Below are 20,860 nucleotides of genomic sequence, written 5' to 3'. Positions count from 1 at the left end.
CAGTGGAGATACAGTATTTCATCATCCAAACAGCTAAGAGAATTAACATGATACGATTTCTTAGAATTATTGTTATACACAATCTTCTGGTGAATATTTCGAATAATCACCCAAGTTCAAAACTCTGCTCTTACCCCCAGCTACATGATCCTCACTTTCTTAAGCGTGTCCACATTCAGGGGTAAAAAGTGAGAAGAGCACCCTAAGCACGTTCTGGATCCTCTCTTCCTACCTTCTATCCCAGGAGTTCATCCCCAGGTCGTTCAGCAGCAGGCGACAGAAATAAAAGGAGGCTTGGGGCTGGGCAGGAGGCGGTGGCTCCTGGCGGGCCACGCTCATGCTGCAGTCCGAGCTGCACTTGAGGATGAACTCCCTTTCCTGGGCGCTCTGCTGCAGCAGGGCCTCGGTGATGGCACGCTCCTGCTCGGGGCTCATCCCGCAGGGCGGCGGCGCCGGCTCGTTCAGCTTGCGCTGCGGGTGCAGGAGGCACTCGGGGCTGCTGCTCCCGATCCTCTCCAGCAGCTGGTCCAGGGCGTCCTCCCCCTCCTCCACCTGGGAGACATCGTTCTGGGACAGGCCATCCTGCTGGGGGTCGCTGGAGACGACGAAGGCGGCGGCCGTGCTGCGCTGCGGCAGGCAGCCCTCCAGGGGCCCGTACAGGACCCGGCCATCCCAGGAGTACTTCCCTGAGATATCCCGCACGATCACCCGCACGTCCGAGGGCGCCGCCGCCGCCTCGGCGCCCACCTTCTTCTCGGCGGGGATCTGGAGGTAGGAGATGAGAGTGCTGTCGTTGAACACGAACAGCTGCAGGTTGGGGCTGCGGAACACTTCCGAGCACAGCTCGGAGGACTCCACGTAGGAATTGTCGTGGTTCTCGCTCAGGAGGCTGTGGAGGATGGCGGGGCCCCCGCTGAGCGGGTAGTGGCTCAGGTGGTTCACCAGGTGAGTCATGACCATCCGAGCCGTGAGAGGGATCAGCTCCAAATTCCTCCTCCTCTTCTCTGAAACCATCGGGGAAAACACAGTGCATCAGTACGAGCAGCAAGAGGCAATACGGAAAGAGCACCTGCAGACTTCTGCCACGTTGCAGCAGCTTGCCCTATGTTGTCACTGGTTTTTTTTCTGAAAAACCCCTTGGCCAGGATTTTCTTTTGGGAAGCTGAGAAGCCTCAGAGAAAAAGGAAAACAAATTCTTATCTCATTTGCTTCGCTTGTGTTGTGCTCACAAGTGGAATGTGTTTGGAGATGGTTTAGCCAACAGGTGGCTGTTTCATTGGTTTCATGTGAATTGTTTTGACTCAGTGGCCAATCAGGGTCAAGCTGTGTCAGGACTCTGGAAGGAGTCATGAGTTTTCATTATCATCTTTTAGCCTTCTGTAAGCATCCTTGCTGTATTCTTTAGTATAGCTTAGTATAATATTCTTTAATATAATATAATATCATAAAATAAGAAAGTAACCTTCTAAAAATATGGAGTCAGATTTATCATTCCTTTCTGCCACAGGGCACCCCACAAATACAATACTATGTGACCTGCTGATCCTTCCTGTTCAAAGAAGCATTTCCAGCAACTTTCCAAGAAATCCTACCTGTCCCACAGTTTTATATTACTTCACACATCCCCACAGCCATTGGAGCAGGAGGGTGGCACGGCAGAAAAGCCAAGGCAAACCATAGATGTCACTGCAAAGCAATGCTCCTCCATCCCTGGCAGGTGGGAATGTGAGGCAGGGAGAGACTTCCTGCATGCTCAGAGGGTCTCCTCAGCACAAGCACATCCATCAGTTATTTCATAAAGTGACTGTGCTCCGAGCTACTGCTGTACCTCCACTTCTCCCATGGGAATGTCACTCCTTTTATAGCCAGAAACCTCCTCATTTCTAGTTTTTCTCATATTCAGTGTAAAACTATTTTTCTCTGTAGTTTACAGTGTTTCTCCTTCCCTTTACATCTTCTAGAGATAAATTTGTTCTAAGGAGCAGCGTTGGCAACAAACTCAAACATCCCATCACAGAGGCAACTGGAATTCATCCAGAGAGAGCCGTACCCAATTCTGAAGGAACAGCTGCTACATGCAGTAAGGAGAAGCAGGTTTCCAAGGCAGAGATGGAGGCTGGAACACTATTTCCCACTGCTGCACACACATGCTGGCCCAGCCCACCCTCTGGGCACACCTTTACCTTCAGCCACGGTGAGCAGGTTGCCCAAATCGGTGGAGGAGGGGCACTGGGCTGGCTCAGAGGAGCTCCTGACGTTCCCCAGGGGCAAGAAGGGGTCGTAGTCAGAGGAGGAGAGGTCGGCCAGGCTCAGCACATAGTGGCTCTGCTGCGTGTAGGTGCTGGAGCCATTGATGCAGCAGTGCAGGACCTGCGGGGACATGGAGCCAGTGACAACCTGGAACAGTCCCCAACACACCCAGTGAGCGGGACCCCCAGATCTGACACACTACACAACCCACCCAAAGGTGTCCAAAGCCAGCATTTCTAAATTAACAGTCTCCATCTGCACTCATTCTGTGCTTTTAACAGCTCGCTTCAGGGCTTGTTCTGTATTTTAACAGCCCTCTCCAAATAATCCAAGTATTTCTGTCAAGATTATTTTCCACAGCTCGTTGTTTTAAACATTTTACCTTTGTCTTCACCATCCCCTGTCTGTTCTACATCTCTAATCTTGTCTTCTTAACATTTTGCATTTGTAACTTCTCACCTGGATGATGTGATTTTCTAGTGCTTGACAAAGCTGCTTCTGTGTCTTCTGGGTGTGTGAAAGGCATCTTTAAACAGCCAGACAGAGTAAATCACCTTCCCTCCCCCTACTCACTCTGTAAATATAATCCAGCAAAGGAGCTCTAGATGCATGTTGATCCTCCACAGCACCAGCAGACACGGGCTCCAGCAGCATCTTCATGGGCAGTGCCATGCACCAGTCCAGCAAGCAAAGCAGCAGTGAAACTATGAACTGAACAAGAACACAGACCACAGTGTTTAGGTACAGTCTATTAAATTCACCCAGACTTTAGGGTATGAATTGGAAAGTTTAAAATTCAGCTGTGGTTTGGAGCAACCTCATTTAAAACCCCTCTCAAACAGCACAAAGAATGGAGACAGGCCTTTTCAGTGACACACCTTCTTATCCACTTCCATGGAGGAGTATTCGGCACCGGGCAGGAGAAACGCGATGGTGGCCACCAGGATCTGCAGCCAAACAAACCAAGTGTCAGAAAGGCACTCAGCTTCCTCCTCTGCAGAGACAGACCTTCACTGCACAGGGCATAGAACAGGTTAAGTTCTCCTAGGAGCATTCAAGGCCCGTGTCAATCAAAGAGAACACTTTGCTGAGCACTTTACACACAAGTCGTTACAAATGAGGGACCTACACTGGCCCAGGGAGTGCAGCAAGTACCTCCCTAACAATATAAAAAAGGGAGGAGTTAACAAAATCAAAACAGCCCAAGGAAGGGATTAAGACAACTTTGCATACAAACATTTCAAAGAATCTGACATACTTCCGTAATTTTCCGGCACAGAGAGGATTCGTACTCCTGAAGCTTCTGCCAGTAAGACACCAGCAGCTGAAGGACGTCACAGGCTACCTGAGCCACCAGCTTGTTGGAAAACTGGAAGAGAAAAGGTGTTTAGAAGCCAAACAAAATATTCAGATACAATATACTGCATTTAGATTTTCTACATTTCATTATTTTGCATCTTTGCAAAGAATAAAAAAAGTTAGTGTTGTGAGATCACCCTGGCAGCATTAGGAACCAGCAGGTTTGACACTGTCTGTGTGATCTTTTATGTGAGTTTGCTGGGGAAGGAGTCTATAGGCATATTCTGCATGCTGGCACAGGACACCACTGCAGCAGCCTGTGCCTCAGACTATCAGTGATTATTTGCAAAGTGGAAATGCCTTTTTTTTCCCAAAGCACGTTGGTCAGAGCCCGCCACAGCAATACCTTCAGTGTCACACCTATGACATTGATGGCTTTCTTCACGTGCGGGTGGCTCGTGCACTGCGTGAGCTCCTCACAGATCCACACGCCGAGGCCACAGATGGCTATGCATCTTTGAGAAAGGGAAAAGGGAGCTGGTCAGGAGATTCAGAGCAATATTTAGGGGGAAAAAAGGGAAAAAAATGCACAAAGATGAGATTTTTCTTTCCCCTCCAGCATGACAGGCCAGCACCTTCATGGTACAGAGTAAGGCTCAACTCCACAGGAACCAAACCACAAGGCAGCAGCAGAAGATAAGCAGCAAGGAAGACTTTTCCAAGCCATAAATGGTTGGACTTGATAGTGTTAAAGGTCTTTTCCAACCTAACCAATTCTATGATATTTTCCCATTTCTTTTACTCGGTATTTTACCTTGCAGCTTCACTTGGCTCCTCTGCGGCATTCTTCAATAAAATATTTATGAGGCAATACTAAAATAACAAAATAAATTAGAATAAGCATCTTTTTGATACATCTACTTTAAAGTTGTTTAATTTTGACATAGTTACAGGTGAAGTCACTTTAATTCCCTGTCTCTTGTTAAAGCATCTTTACCTCATGCCAGTTGTATTTTGTCAAGGGAGAAACACCAATTACAACTCAAACATACAGGCCCTTGAGGACAAATCAGCTTACAACTAATGTATAGGCAGCAAGAGGAAATCAATTAATTTATAGTGTCAAGGGGCAGTTACAAACAAGTGGTGGTCACTCCATACAAACTGCAGTGTTTAGGTTCTAACCAACATATGTTATGAAAATTTTTTTGTATTATTTAGTACAGAAAAGACAAAAACTGTCTTAATTTTAGAAGCAAGACACCTCCAGTGACTCTCCAATGCCTGATGAAGAAGAAGAACAGGAGCCAAGCATGTGAAGGGATTTCTGTATTCCCTTTGGTTCTGCCTGCTCAGGCTACATGAGGAACTCAGAGATTCTTCCCCAGCCATCCCTAATTTTGAGCAGTGGATCACAGTGCCTCACATTTATCAAAAGCAACAGGGGATTGTGTGAGGGCAACCACTTGGGCAGGAATGAAGTCACTGCATAGGGAAACCAGGTTAGGCTACTAAGGATTTACAATAAGTGTGGCTTTACCTTCAAATCTGCAGTTCCTGTGACGCTCTCGCCAGCTTCTGAGATGGGTCCCAACTGTGGGATTCCTTTGTAGGTGTTTGGAAAGCACACAAGGGCACCAAGGATGGTGTGAGCCTCGGAGCGGGGAGCCTGGCATGGGCAAGCAGGCAGAAACAGTCACTAAAAAAATATTCACTAAAATAGTCACTGAAAACCCTTCACACGTGGAGATGCCTCCAGCTCTGAGGCCAGTGTGCACTGCTGTACTCAGCCTGCTAGAGTCACAATGCAGCATTCAGCTGTGCCAGGGAACACAGCCCAGGAGCTTTTCCTCTGCAAGGAAAAGGGCTGGGTGTGAGCAGTACCTAACACACACCTTCCTGCCCCTGTGTTCTCTGCTGTGCTGCTCTGCTCTCCTGGTGAGGCTGAGCTGCCCTTCCACTGGCACCTGGCCCCACTCCTGAGCACATCCTACATCTTCAATACTTCCCCTCATTACCCAACCTGACAATCAGCCATTTGATGCTGACAGGAAGTACAGAACCCCCTGAAGAACAGCTGAGTGAGGAGGTGAAGCACGAATGCAGCACTGCTATGAGGTGATCCTGTGGCACAGAGAGGAGTGGGTGCAGAACCCACTCACACTCGCTGCACAGGTGATACCAATGTGCAGAGAGATCCCTGCTCCTGCAGAGCCATCAAAAGCAGCACAGCACGAGCTATAAACACATTAACTACTGTGTAATGTTGAAAATACAATGCACACCCAGTTTTATGCACGCAGGAGAAATGGAAGAGGTTTTGGTTTATGGCTTTTCCCTGGAAAATTGAGCATCCATTTCTTATTAGCATTTAAGCTTTGGATCAACAGTGAGGCTGACCAAGCTCTTTGAGGGCTGACAGAAGAAGTGTGGCTGGATAACCATTCCAGCTCTGCTGAAACTGGAGAGGGCTGTGGCCCTGCAGAGAGCCACCTGCTCAGCCACACAAATATCAAGAGCAGCAGCAAAAGCCCTGAACCAGAACAGACCGAAAGGTCTCCCGTGAGCTGGTGCTTCACATGCAATAGAGCTTTCCTGTCTCTCCCAGGACTGCCAGACCTTTACCTTTATTTTGGCAACCCCTCATTGACTTGCTATTTTACTTATCCTTCGATAATTTAATAGTTTAGAGTCACGTTTCTGTTAGTGCTGACATTTAGCCTGAGATGCTGTGTCACCCAGAGAGTTCCCCGCTCTCTCTCGCTGTTTGCTCACTGCAGTGGCGCTCATGGGGCGTTACAGGCGCGTGGCAGCCAGGACACGCTTTCCTCACGCCTCAGCCTTTGGATCCAACACCTCTGCAGCACCAGCGTGTTGCCTTCTTCCAGAATTTCCCACCCCAGCTGCTCCAGTATCCACCCCGAGAGCCCAGCCAGCCGCGCTCACCTCCGGCGTGTCCGCGCTCAGCACGCGTGCTGCCGCTCCGAGGAAGTCCCCGATCAGCATTGTGAAGCCAGGCAGCCCCAGGAAGAAGAACCACGGCAGGCAGTGCTTTATGACTGTGTTCAGGATGTCCTGCAAGAGAAGGCACCTGTGAGAAAAGCCAGAAAGCCCGAAAGCGAAAGGGAGAGTGTCAGAAGATTTAATTTTGAGGTCTGAGAAGATTTAACTTTGAGGTTCCCCAGTCCCGCACTGACTGAGGTGGAAATTCCCAGAGCACTGTGCGCAAACTGACCTCCACGTAATCACCACCTTCCACTTCGTGGGTGTGGAGTAGCCAAAGTACATTTGGTATTTTGGAAACATTTGTTTCCAAAAACCCCTAAATTCCTGTTCAAAGCCCACGCCGCCATTCATGTCTTTCTGTGCCTAAACGCAACCACTCTGTTAAACAAGACTTCAGAGTCAACATCCAAACATTTAATGGACTTAAGATGAAGCACTGCAGCAGTCCTGAGGAGTGAGTTCCTCAAATCTCTCAGAATTCCATGCCACAAGAACACGAGCTGCCCCCACCCTCCCCAGCTTCAGGTGCTCTGAAGGAACAGAGCAGCAGCCCCAGCTTTGCCCACCCTCACCCTGTGGTACAGAACACATTCCAGATAAGCCTTTCATCTTTAAGCCTTCCACATTTTAAGTCTTCACAGTCTCTCCAAACCAGAGCAAAGTTCCTATATTTGAGTAAAGATTTCTTCCCTGCAAGCTTTCAGCAGGTTTAAAATTAGGCATAAAATCTGTACAACCCTTTACCCGTGACACTGTATTGGCTGAAAAGTTACATCCAGCTATTTCTATACTCAGTAGATAATTATTTCCCATTCAATAAAATTTTGAAAAGCTGCAAAGGAAAACCCTTTTCCATGTCCATCCTTACTGGTCTCATGATGTGTCAAAGACAACCTGAGCTAGAGACCCCCATAATCTGTCCACATGCTCAATCTCTACTACAGAAGCTAAAGCCGACAAACCCAATTTTCTCTTCACAAAGAGATGCTTGAACATCACCACTATTTTCTCTAAGCCCTCTGAACACCTGCACAGCCCCTACTTAGTGCTCCACTAAGTGTTTGCAACACCAGTATCCTATGAAGAAACTGCTATAAATTCAAATAAACAGTATTGGTTTTTAACATAGTAGCAGATAATGCTTTCACTTTCCTGAATAAGATAAAATGCCACTCAAGTTAATGTTTAAACTTGTTTTAATCACTTCCTTTGATACATTTTAAGTCAATATGGGTCAATGCAAACACGGAGAAGCAGAGCAGATGGATGCAGCCGCTCATAAAGCGGGTGGTAAGCTCTCGGTCGGCGCAGAACAAAGGACATACCTTGTTATAATTAAGGGCTGATTAACGCTCCGTGCTGCTCCAGCACAGCACACCTGTACAGCAGGGCCAGGTAAGGCTGGGCTGGCCCTGAGCAGGGCAGCAGATGGGAGCAGGCTGCTGCTGACATGTGCCACAATAAAAGAGCCCGGGCTAACCTGGCCAGGGAGGCGGTGGCACAGGGAGCTGCTCCAAACAACTGCATTAACTCCTGTCCTCACCCCAGAGCTCCCATCTGTCACACACCAGGGCACGGATCCCTGCACAGAACACTTCCCATAGTGGGGCAAGGAGAACCACAAAACGTGACTGTCATACAGGGGTGCTGTGACAGCACACACGGCCCAAAAGGCTGCAGGGATTTACTCGCCCGTTACGAGATGTAGTGCTACTAAAAATAAATCATTTTCCATAGCGAGAACCCTTTCAAAAATTCCCTCTGAAAAGCTCTTGAAGCAGTCCTCGGCTTCCCTTCAAATTCCCAGCGTGGGCTGCTGGCTGCAGCGACACACACCCAGGAACCATCTCCCGAGGGAGGGCCGGCACAAACCCGCTCAGCCGGGCTCACCCCAGGCACTGAGCACATCACCCTGGGCATTTCGGGTCACTGCACCTCAGCTGGGGCCGGGCAGGCTGTCCCTGCCCGTGGCACCACAGCTCTGCTCCAGCAGGCTCAGCACCAGCCCAGGACAGCGCTCACAGGAGCCAGCTGGGTTTTGTTCCCTTTTCCAATCAGCAGAGCGCCCAGCTCACAGCAGCACAGGATCTGGGGCAGCAGTCCGGGGGCTCAGGGTGCTTATCAGCAGAGAGAGGCTGGTGAGAGGGCGAGGGAGCCAGGACATCTGTGCTATCAGTGATAGGGCAAAATCAGGTAATTCAAACAGAGCCGGGCTTCCTTCCCTCCCTGCAAACGTAAACTCCGGGTAGCAGCTCCCAGCCTGGTCAATGAATCACTTTAATTGAATGCTATGTACACAGCAACTGGAAAACACAAGCCATAAGAAAAACATATGGTGATGGCCGTGGAAATTGGTTTACTCATTCTGCACAGTGTTGTTGCTTTACTTCTTTCATAATTGACCTTTAGAACGATAAATGTGTAAAATAATTTTGGTTTATTATGGCTCCAAACCTTTCAGCAATTACACAAAATGAAAATTTAAAAGGAAGTATTCATTCTGGAAGCATTTCCATTGTTTACATAATTGCACAGCTATAATTTAGTGTTCATGTTGTTAAAGAAAAGTGAAAAAAAGGACCATTATGGACTATTTCAATTCAGAATGATGTTCTGTGGTGTTAAAGCTGGGGAAGAGGGGAGAGGAGGGGGCAATCGCATGCATGTCCTTCTCAAATGCATTAACCCTATAAACAGCATCATATTTCAGTGTAGGTTAATCTAGTAATTCAAATTATAAGGTCGTAAACATCCACTGAGTAAGCGAAATAAATTTATGCAAGTTCACTGAAAGGTCAATTGCAAAAATATTCTTCACCTAATTTCTGTTCAAGATTTTGCAGATTACAGGTGTAACCAAATAGCCTGCCAGCTGCCTTCCTCATGTTTCCAATTGTCCCTCAACAGGAACAACATGGATTTTTCACTCAAAGTTCACTCTGTTCCTCACCGACAGACACCTCACTGGCACCTGAGATCTATGGCATGGGAAAGATTATTAATTTACAGAAGGCTTAAGACTTCCCTTTTCCACTCTAAAGGAACAAATGCTTCAATTTACTTATGCCAAGTTTTCCTACCTGCCATGAAGTTTTAAGTAAGAGTTAACTTGTCAAAAATTAAGTTCCAACACAAATTTATTAAGTATTTTGACAATCTCAGGAGATCCAGGATTAATTTACCAGAAAGCTGCATTTCAAGGTGCCAGGTAAAACCTAACCCCAAAGCAGTTACATTTTATAGCCCAAGTCCCTCAAGGATGGAATACAACAGAGGGAGTTTTTTTAATTTCTCCCATTTTGGAGCACGTATGATACTTTCACAAGTGGCGAGAGCAATAGGATAAAGAACTAGAATAAATATTTTGGTTTGTGCACACACAGAGCACGCAGTGGATACAGGTACAAGGGCACTGCCTGGAAGGTGGAGGTGGCTTTGTGTCCCCACAAACATCTCTCCCAAGGACCCGTGGCAGCACTGCTCCGAGCTCTGACAGACAGAACATCAACCCCCAGGAGCAGAATCTGGGTGGGATGGATGCAACTTAGGGAGGGCAAATGAATTACAGCACAATAAACAGAAAATAACAAAACTACCAAAATCACTCCCGAATGCACAGCTCCTGCAGTTGGCAGGACCTGGCTCCCCCTTGCTTCCAGTCAATCTTGCAGCTCTTTTATCCAGCACTTCCCACTTAGCCTGGTCTGGGCGAGCAGAGGGGGATGTGAGAGTTCCTATGAGACCCTGGCATTTGGACTTTTGTTTGTCCCTACTGGAAACATGCTGTCTGTTAACACTTTTTCAAAGCACTCAAAGCACATAATGGGAGCACACAGGCAAATTTTCCACAGGAAATGAGATAAGGGGTGGATTAAAAGAGGGAGAAAATCATGGCAGCCATTGGAAAGAAGTCTCGAGGAGCTAAAATAGGGGAATCCAAGCCTTAATAGACTACATTAAGGTTATTTCCTTTTAAATGGCAGTTTAAAGAATCTAAACAGCACAATGGTTTCTGTACAACACCATCAGGCAGAAACCCAGGCAAGAAGCACCCGTTCCACAGGGGACAAAAGCAAAGCCACTCACTTACTGCACCTTTACACAGCTGCTGCTGCACGCTGCTCCTGCCTGCTGAGTGACAACTGGGCAGATGTGGGCACTCAGTTTGTGGTGATTGGGAGTGGGGCTGCAGCCCAGCCCCATCCCCAATGGGTACAGCTGTGGAAAGAGGTGAACAGAACTGAAGGCAATGAGCCCCGGAGTGCCCAGGTGCACTGACCAACCACCAAGGTACACAGGTGCAATGCATGTTAAGATGAAGGGAATGAAAGGTTCTGAAAGTGCTGATTCCTGAAGCCTTCTTTGGTCTCATGCAATAATTACAGTTTGCCTTAGAGTAATCATAAACAATGCCTCTTATTCTACTGAAGCTGATAAAACTAAAGACGCTTTAAGAGAAGCCCTAGAAGACTTAAGAAATTTACTTCACAGCTATTACTATTCACAGAATTCACAGAATCACCAGGTTGGAAGAGACCTTAAAGATCCTGGAGTCCAACCCATGCCCTAACACCCCAACTAAACCATGGCACCGAGTGCCACATCCAGTCTTTTTTTAAATACATCCAGGGATGGTGACTCCACCACCTCCCCCAGAAGACCATTCCAGAACTTTATCACACCTCCTGTAAAAAAACCTTTTCCTAATATCCAACCTGTATTTCCCTTGATGCAGCTTGAGACTGTCCCCTCTCATTCTGTCAGTGCTGCCTGGAGAAAGAGACCAACCCCACCTGAGCACAGCCACCTTTCAGGAGCTGTAGAGAGTGATAAGGTCACCCCTGAGTCTCCTTTTCTCCAGGCTGAACACCCCCAGCTCCCTATGCCTAGTTGTAGCTATTACAGTCAAAACTAAACAACTGGGAATATTTTTTTTTTACAAAGCTAAGGAATAGAGTGTTACGAGTGCCACATCCAGTCTTTTTTTAAATACATCCAGGGATGGTGACTCCACCACCTCCCCCAGAAGACCATTCCAGAACTTTATCACACCTCCTGTAAAAAAACCTTTTCCTAATATCCAACCTGTATTTCCCTTGATGCAGCTTGAGACTGTCCCCTCTCATTCTGTCAGTGCTGCCTGGAGAAAGAGACCAACCCCACCTGAGCACAGCCACCTTTCAGGAGCTGTAGAGAGTGATAAGGTCACCCCTGAGTCTCCTTTTCTCCAGGCTGAACACCCCCAGCTCCCTATGCCTAGTTGTAGCTATTACAGTCAAAACTAAACAACTGGGAATATTTTTTTTTTACAAAGCTAAGGAAAGAGTGCTAGATCTTGCAGATAATGATCTCATTGAGGAAGGTGTTATAGGTCACTTGTGTCTTCTTCAAATCTCTAAGCGTGACCTATATTGCAAATTAATAAAGATGTGCTAAGACTGAGTGGAGCATGGCACAATAGGGCTACTTGGAAAGGGTTATGCCAAGGCATTGTATGTATTCAGCAATTTTCCTTGCAACCCTGCTCTATTTTACAATCTAATCTATTCTCCACTAAGACATGATAGAGATAAACATTGCAGATGCCTTTGTGTGCAGAAAGGAAGGAGAGGTAATTAAAAGTCTGCACAATGTGAAGTCTCCAGGTACCAACACTGTGTAATGTAGTGGAAGAACCTGGGTCAGGGCAGTATCTGGTATTGGCCTCCACCACAGATGAGGACAAGCACAAAAGGACAAACACTGAATGGTGAAAAAGATGTAGTGCTTTTGCAGCTTTAGGTGTACCACATATTGTCAAGACTAATAATGGACCTAGTCATGTAGCTCAGCATATGTCACTAGTATTTCATATTTTTCAACTGGTCTAGCTGTTGTAAGACGCTTTCACTCCTCACTTAAAGCCTTTCTTTGAAAACAAAAAAGGGGAATGGTGAGTGAAACCCCACAGGCAAGAGTTTGGAAAGCTGTGTTTACATTGAATCATCTCACTATTCCTCCCCCGAGCACAATGCCTGCTCATTACATACAACCTGTGCTGGATAATGCCCCCTGAAGCAACAAACCTGGCTGTGGCTCACCTGACTCCTTGAAATAAGCCAAGACATGTGGGTGATGGGAAGATACAGATTCTATCTTATTCTTGCATGTTACTTTATGAAGTTGTATAGCTATTGATGGAACTATGCAGCTGTCAATGAAGTTTTATAGTTATTGATATTGTTAAAATTCTATAGCTGTTGATTTTGTTAATATCCTAACATGTAGCTTTTGGCTTATTCTTGTATGAAGCTATTGATATTGTCAATAGTCTATAAATATAGCTATAAGGATTTTGATTGTCAATATTCCATAAGTGTAGGTATAAGGATTTTGATGATATGCAGTGTAGGTTTGGGGAATGAATCAAGGTCAGTAGACAGATGCATTCCAGAGCTAATGGAACCTACATAAAAAGACCATGTTTACTATTTCTTCTGCAAGGGCCCTACAGGAGGATGACAGACTTGGCATTCATTTAAAAGAAGAGAAAGGGGGAATTGCAGGCACAGAGTTTGTGGTAATTGGGAGTGGGGCTGTGGCTGTGAAAAGAGGTGACCAGCATTGAAGGCAGTGAGCCATGGAGTGCCCAGGTGCACTGACCAAAGGGAACAGAGGGCACACTGGTGCAATGCATGAACATGAGGGCTATAAAAGGTCCTACTGAAGTACAAGAAAGTGCTGATGCTTGAAGCCTTTTTTGGTGTCAGTTGTACCTCCACCGTCAGGCAGAAAGATATAAAAACTCACAAATTCTGGGGGTTTTTTTAATGTCAGACCAATGTTAACACAAGCAGGTATATTAATGACTTCTCTGGTAGCAGCTCTGCTGAGAAATGCTTCCTATTACAATTAACCATTTTCCACACAGAGAGCTCCAGTGGGTGTTTCTACAGAAGCTTAGAGCTGCTGCAGCTTCCTTTCCCTCATCTTTTGGAACAAAGAGAGGCTTTGGGACAACGGGCACTGGTACCTCAGCACCTCTACTGACAGAGCTTCTCATCCACAGCTTCCTTGCACTGCTAAAAAGAACTGACCTAAAACAAAGCTGCCGAGTGCCCTGGCTGCAGCCAGGCCGTGCTCCACAGGCAGGCCTGCTGCTTGTGCTGACATTTAATCACCCAGGACATCTGCCAGCTTGGCTGGACTGTGGCGATTTTCCTCTCATTCCATATTTAAAGTTTGTTCTGCTCTTCATATCACTGAACTGAAAAAGCCACCAGCAGCCTCCTCCCTTAGCCATCCATTGTCCTTTCCACAGAGAACCTCTGAAGCCTCTACCTTTGATTATGTTCTCAAAAAACATAAGTGTCCTTACTCCAGAGGTCCTCTGGCAAGTAAGCATGACTATACTTCAGTTTATTTGTTAAACTCACTCCCAAAATCAGGAGTACAAGTGACCCTCTTGCTCACTTTGCAGGTAACACCTCAGTGTTGGTGACAGGTGGCACCAGGCACAGTAACTGATGCTCTCCCTGGTAATAGGGCAAGACTGGCTAAAAAATGACACTGAGCAGAGGGTTGAAACCTGAAAAAGGACTGAAAACCTGCCTCTTTTTAAAGTGTCCCTACAAGGTAAGCACCTCACGTGCACCTACTTCTCCTCACAGACTATGAGTAGAAATTTAGACAGAAATAAGAAACAGCAACACAAAAGTCCACAGAATTCTTAGGAGACAACCACCAGCAACCTCAAAGGATTATTTAAGTGCCAGATAGACTCAAGCTGACGAATCCCTATTATGCCAACAGCTGATTTTCTGAGAAGTGTTGGTAGCTTTTTGGAATTGTGTTTTGGTCCTTTTGTTATTCAGCAAAAAGGAGGAAGCTGTGGAGCAAGGAGACACTTATCGACTTTTTCAGGTGAATGAAGCAAAAAGTGCTGTTACAGTAAGCAGCCAGCAACAGTAATAAAACAGCAATAATAAAATACATTTCTTTTCCTAGTTCAGGTATTTGTAAAACCTGTGCATTCCAGTGTCAATTTTTGATGAACAAAGCTGTATTTATTACCCAAACCAAAAGACACACCTGGTTGCAGCTGCTCCAGCAGGAGTTTTCTGACCATCAGGCTCACCTGGCAGCAGAAGGCAGCTATGCTCACCCAAACTGCAGCAGGCTATCCCACAGCACCCCTACCAAGCACTCCCCAGAAACATTTCCTGATTTCCAACCCCCTAACCATAGGTAAAGTACGTTCCCTAAGCCCCAGTTTGGTAGTGAACATCCCAGTTCTCTTTCCTTCACCCTGGAGGCCAGGGAGGGAAGGCTGTGAGCCTAAATGAATGTCATTCATATAAAACTAGGAAAAAAGCCCAGTCTAGGCCAGCAGTGCCACAGGCTAGAGCAGTTCAGGAAGGAGGCAGAGGCACCCCACAGATGGTCACTTGGCCCTTGACCCTGGGCCCCTCCTGTGCTCCCTCCCCGCAGCCACCGGTGCCGGGCTTCTCCCACCTGGAGAGGTGATGCAATTCTTGCAGAGAGTTGTTCACTTCTCCAGGGATGTTTGTTGTTAGACACTTCCACATGGACAAATTAGCTGCAGCTCATTACCCTGCTGTCTCCTCTGCTGAGCTAATTGCTACATCCCAGGCTCGGAGTGCCACGGGAGCCTCCTATAAAACACACCCTCACACTGCTCTTTTATGCACCCCCCAAGACCAGGCTGCAAAGCTGGGCTGCACTTGCTGGGAATAACTCTGTACTCATTTACAGCATACTCAAAATCGGATTATTTTGTTTTTCTAGCAGCACCAAAAGCTACACAACACAGCAGCAATTTCCTATTTTCACATCCTTAAGTGAGTGAGGAGTGAAAAGAGAAACACAGTTCAAAAAAACATTTGTCACAAAAACCAAAACATTGAAAACCATTCAGGTCGAAGAGGTTCCTGAGTGTAATACTTTTAATTATGTAACCACCTAAAAAGCTCTTCTGAAATAGCCAAGGTGATTGCCTGGAGCTGGGCTGTCTTACTGTTGCTTTCCCACACAAATGCTATAAGTTGCACTAGTGATCCATACAGAAGGAAAACTCCTCCATGAGACACCTCCTACCCTCCCTTCTGTGAACATTCCTTACAAGGGAGAAATTTATGCCTGTGCTTAGCAGACAAACCCACTCCGTGTTAAAAAGGCCATCCCAAGTTTACTTTATTTCTGAAATCCTGGAAAGCATGGTAGGATCCCGGTTCCAGTGATCGTGCTTCCCTGTGATTCCACACCCTCAGATAAAAAGGCTCCCACTCTCTGAGCACCCAGCAAGCACCTTGGAGCCAATCGAGCTGGAAATACAGGAGCAGGAATAAGAATCAACACCTTGCTCCAAGGCACTACCAGTTAACACCTCACCACTTCCACAGATGAGGAAGGCAGGCGGGAAAGACACACACACAGCAGCCAACCTGTGGTCAAGTGTGCCACCAAGAGGCAAATGCAGCCACAAGAGTGGGAAGCAAGAACAAAGAGCAGCAGTCTGCAAAATATCCAGGGAAACCATGGAGGGATTGCAGTGTGGGGCTGCAAAATATCCAGGGAAACCATGGAGGGATGGGCAGCTGCAGCAGGACTTCTAGGATTTTCCAGGAGAAAACCCCTGCCTCTCTATTCTTATCTACATAAAAGGAGTGTTTTCCAAAAGCTCTAACTTTTCAGAAGGGAAAAACCAATGGGCAAGAATCTGGTAACAATTTCTTCTTTCCCTCTATCATCTCAGAAACAATCAAACCTGTGTGGTTTCCTAAAGGTACAATCAGTAACTCCCAGAACTTCCCGAGTGGTCCCGGTGCCCTTTGCTGCCAACCCCAGCAGAGCTGCAGCCCTTGCTCTCATTCCTACAGCTGCAAAAACATGCAAGTGCTCTTACATAGTCTTTATTTTGTCCAAAGACTGTTTCTTAATGAGCATTGAGCTGCTTCTGTGAGACAACCATCATTTAACAGCCCGACTAAGTCTGTTCCTCACCTCACACCCAACGCTTTATTCCTGAGGCTACCCCAGGACAGGGAGACCTGGAACAACTGCCGTGCCCACAGCAGCAGCAGGTTTTGGGAGCATCCCCTGCTGCACAGGAAGCACAGCTCGTACCTGGTCCTGGCTGGTCAGCCCCAGGCGCATGACGAAGTAGAAGTGCACCAGGAAGTCCGAGTTGGGCAGCAGGTCCTGGCGCCGGCTCATCATGGCGCAGAGCAGCCGGAACGCCTGCAGCTTCCCCTCCTTGTACTCGCTGGGCAGCATGGCTGCCTGCAACAACAATAAACCCTGCATCACTCCTTGCCTTCCCCACCAGCCAGCCCGTGCAATGCGTGCCCAGCAGCTCTCCCACAAAGCACCTCGTATTCAGCTCCTAAGAGCCTTTGGAGGGCACGTGCTGTCTTGGCCAGCAGCGACGGTAAAAGTTAAAAATAAGGCAACTAAATGCATACCCGTTCAGCTCTGATATAGAAAAAAATACTCCTGTGTGAGAACTTCAGAACTGACCTTGAACAGCCATGATGCAAATATCCTGAGAGGAGGGATCAGGACGGGAGGAGAGGGAGTTGACTGATTGTCAGCGCTGATAGCGAGGTTGTCCCGGATCTGATGGTTTTTAAAGAAAAGCGTTAATAAAACCAGTATCTTTTTTAATGATTTTTTTTTTCATGATTATGTTTTACTTTTACTTTATTTACATTCAGGTACTACACCTGGGGCTATACAGAGCTCCTGCTTCAGCCAAAGCCACCAGGAAAGCTTGGTCTGTGCTGCTGTTCCCTGGCCAAAGCAAACACTGCCAGTTTGAGTCACACTATGGGCCTTTACACAAATACCAATGTCTGTACTCCTTTTTTTCTTTGCTACTGTTTCCACACCCCATTTAAATTCTCTTGTCATTGGACAGGATTCTCTGTTGGAGTTTGCTGCTGGAAACCAAACAAGACAAAACTTCCTTTAAGACAGAGCCCTCCCATGCCACATTTATGCTCCAGGCGCTAACACTAAATCTCATTTAATAATCATTTCCACAACAAAAGAAATGTGTCATTACCATTAGCTCTAAGTAACACATACCTTTGCAAGTTTATACCAGAGCTCATAAAGGTAGCCAAAAACTTTTGCATGGATTTTAGGTGACTGTATGTTGTTCACATCTCCAAGAATTCCCAGGATTCTCCTCCACAGCACAGCAGCAGAATCAGGATGCCAACCAATAAGGCTCCCACCAGCAATTATACTGCAATCGTCCGCCAGGAACTCACTGCTGTCTGTAAATTTAAAGTGTTCCATTTTCACAAGTTAGAAATGTGGTCTAAGCATGAATTTGGTCAACAAAATCTGGTCATTACTCCTCCTAACCATCTTCCATCTCACAAGAATTCTCTCCCCCAAATCTCTCTCTTTCATTGCTGAAGCTGCTTTTGAGTCAAAGAAAAACACGGCAGCAAACGTAGGCAAAGGGGCTCGGAGGTGACAGCACCACAGGGCACAGCACTGCCACACCACACTGTCCCCACCCCAGAGGGCTTTTCTACAGGGAGGCAAATGCAGCTAAATGCAACATTCAGGTACCTGAGGGATGTACTCAATCAATAACTCACTCTTACAGGCAATATTTCTATATTTATAAAAGTCCTTTCTTTTTTCTTTTTTTTTTTAAGATCACACAGTGTAGTAAGACCTGGCAATGCAACTGGACAAAGGAATAAAAAACCACGGCTGAAGAGCCTTGAGGAATGTGCTCAGGCATCACCACTCATCCAGAGCAGCTCCTGAGAAAGCAGAGCTTGGAGAAGGCTGTCAGGGTAATGGGATTTATGCTCTTAAACAGTACAAATCCAGACTGAAGTGCACATTTTAATGACAAGAGCTGATAGCTGCTCTCCTGTCACAGGCAGCAGCACAGCCATGCTCCAGGCATACCTGCAGCAACCAAGGCATGGAAGGAAGTTGCAGGAAACCTCTACAAAGGAAGAAAGAAATAACTCATGTCCTCTGAGGACTCAAGGAAGGTTAGTGAAATAAAAAGGCATTTTAGATGCTTTTATGTTTGAATATGTTTTAAAAACAACTTTGGGGATCTTCCCCCCTTTTTGTTTTGTAGCATTACAAAGTCCCGAAGTGCTAAACCACATGTTATTTATTAAGCACATTAGAACGACCTCCTACAGATCCGTGCTCAGGGAAGCGGCATCTCTGCTGCTCAGTGGCAGTGTCAGTGTTGTTCTGCCTTACCCTATCAGGTTTCCACGGCAGAGCGAGCTGTGACTTGGCTGGGAGGCAGGAAAGCAGTCAAGGGCACTTTGGCTCTGCTGGGCAATGGCACATCTGTTAACCCACTTCTCCTTTCACTCCACATTACCTGCCAGGTTGCTACATGTGGTTCTCTCTCTTTGTACCCCCAAAGGGGCAATTCTTGCACCACAGCCACAAACAATGAATTTATCATACATGATCATTCCTACCACGGGCAGTATTACCTTTTTTACAGCAGCAGTCCCAGCAGTTGGACTAGGTGTGCTGGTTCATTAAAGCACAGATATTTCAAAGGAAAAGTCAACATGAAAAAGCACCCTTGAAATTGTGTATTCATTAGGAAGGCAGCCTCTAAGACATCCCTACATCACTGCATTAAGCTCCTGACCTAATACCTGACTCACACTACCAGATGAAGGGTACCTTTACAAATGGCAAAGAATGAACCACTTATTTCCTATCAGTCAAAAACTACAGTGAGACACTTCCTCAGACCACGCTGCTATGAAATAAAACCTGTTCACTTGAAACATATATTAGTATGCTGTACTTCAACACTGGGGCAGGCACATGAGTACCCAGTTAGGCACTGTAAGAAGCCCAGTTATTTTCAGCTGGGCAGGCAGTGGCTTTCTGGAACATCGTTTACTGGCAAAGCAATGGATGATCCAAACCCCTTCCACCCTGAGTGAGCACGATGAAGGGTCCTTGGTGCCACGTGCCACATAAGCCAAGTGAGGAGCACTCCTCTCTGGGGCCCAGGAGTGAGCTCACACACAGAGTGGGGCCCGTGGTACCTGTGAGGTTGGCGGGCTCCTGCGAGGGGCTGAGCTGGAGCCAGCGTGGCGCTGCAGGATCCCCGCCCGCTCCCGTGGCCAGCCCGGCCTCGGGGTCATCCTCGGCCGCCTGCCAGGCCACCAGCGCGATGTCCACGTCAGCTCCACAGCCCAGGGACGTGTCACTGCTCACGCTCTCACCTGCAAACAGCACAGTGCTGCTCACAGCTGCGCCCCGGGCTGCGGCAGCACAGCGCCCCGGAGAAGCGTCTCGGCTGGCTGCAACAAAATCACGGCAGATTTCAGGGGCTGTGCTTGGCAAAAACTGTCTCGGGGCACTCACTTTTCTCTCTCTCTCTGTAATACCCGTGAGATTGCTGCAAGTCTGCTTTCAGATCCAGCTCAGCTGTACTGCTGCTCCTCTGCATTAGCACCTGCAGGGAAAGAATTCATCTCAGCTCATACAGCTCTGAGCACTACACCGACTCCAGCAAATTTCACACCCACACAGTCTTTAGAAATTAACCACAACCCAGTCAAGACATTCTCATGAATATTCAGAGTAAAAAGTGTATGTCAGTGTCCTTAGGAAAACATCAGGCTTTCCATTTCATTCTTTATCCTCCCTCTCACAACCTCAGTTTTCACACCAACAAGCAGGATTTTTTACCTATGTTTTTCAAACACATCTGAAATAATTTCTTAAGGTATTAAAAAAAAAAAAATCTTTCGTCCTTCATATTTCACAGAGATGATCAGGCTAAGTAATTTGTTGTTTCAACTGTTCAGTCAAAAGTTGCCATTAAAAATGTATGAAGTTTGTCTGTGCTGATGTCAACTCACACTAACATCTGCCATGCACGGCTGGTGATAGGAACTGTGCTGAACAGAAGCATTTTCATCAGTGCTTTAAAGCATCAAACATTTATTCCAGTGTACTGTAGCTCTGTAATAGCCATGAATTATTTATCTTTTAAAAGTTACAAACTCCTTGTTGATATTTCAAAAAAAGACCAAAGCCTTGTGTAAGACTAGAACAGAGATACAACTGCAGAAGCAGCTGATGACATCAGGAGACACAAACTGATCACACCCAGCAGGACAATAACCTGCTACAGGGCACACTTCCAGATGCCACACCAGAAATGGGATTGATGGGTTTTCACACTTCCACCTCCTAGAGTTTCTGAATGCTAAAACACTTCTGATTAGAAAGAAAACACTGCTAGGATCTTCACAGACATTACTTTTGGCTTTGC

General features: G+C 46.7%; 1 protein-coding gene across 3 annotated transcripts in view; it reads right to left on the bottom strand.

Moving 5' to 3' along the window:
* RALGAPA2 (Ral GTPase activating protein catalytic subunit alpha 2) overlaps positions 1-20,860 on the bottom strand; it is a 96,402-nt gene that overhangs the window by 48,044 nt on the left and 27,498 nt on the right. For all 3 annotated transcript variants that reach the window (XM_041474097.1, XM_041474098.1, XM_041474099.1), the window contains 14 exons: positions 19,945-20,035; positions 19,623-19,802; positions 17,644-17,837; positions 17,074-17,172; positions 16,681-16,836; positions 6,496-6,624; positions 5,090-5,218; positions 4,364-4,422; positions 3,956-4,064; positions 3,509-3,619; positions 3,129-3,197; positions 2,824-2,961; positions 2,184-2,370; positions 233-1,004 (listed from right to left, as the gene is read on the bottom strand). In XM_041474097.1, the coding sequence (XP_041330031.1) occupies positions 233-1,004; positions 2,184-2,370; positions 2,824-2,961; positions 3,129-3,197; positions 3,509-3,619; positions 3,956-4,064; positions 4,364-4,422; positions 5,090-5,218; positions 6,496-6,624; positions 16,681-16,836; positions 17,074-17,172; positions 17,644-17,837; positions 19,623-19,802; positions 19,945-20,035 (2,423 nt within the window). The remainder of the gene's footprint in view (positions 1-232; positions 1,005-2,183; positions 2,371-2,823; positions 2,962-3,128; positions 3,198-3,508; positions 3,620-3,955; positions 4,065-4,363; positions 4,423-5,089; positions 5,219-6,495; positions 6,625-16,680; positions 16,837-17,073; positions 17,173-17,643; positions 17,838-19,622; positions 19,803-19,944; positions 20,036-20,860) is intronic.

This window comes from Pyrgilauda ruficollis, unplaced genomic scaffold, assembly GCF_017590135.1.
Source record: "Pyrgilauda ruficollis isolate IOZ18807 unplaced genomic scaffold, ASM1759013v1 scaffold31, whole genome shotgun sequence".
Lineage (NCBI taxonomy): Eukaryota > Metazoa > Chordata > Aves > Passeriformes > Passeridae > Pyrgilauda > Pyrgilauda ruficollis.
This window is presented reverse-complemented; position numbering and strand designations above follow the sequence as displayed.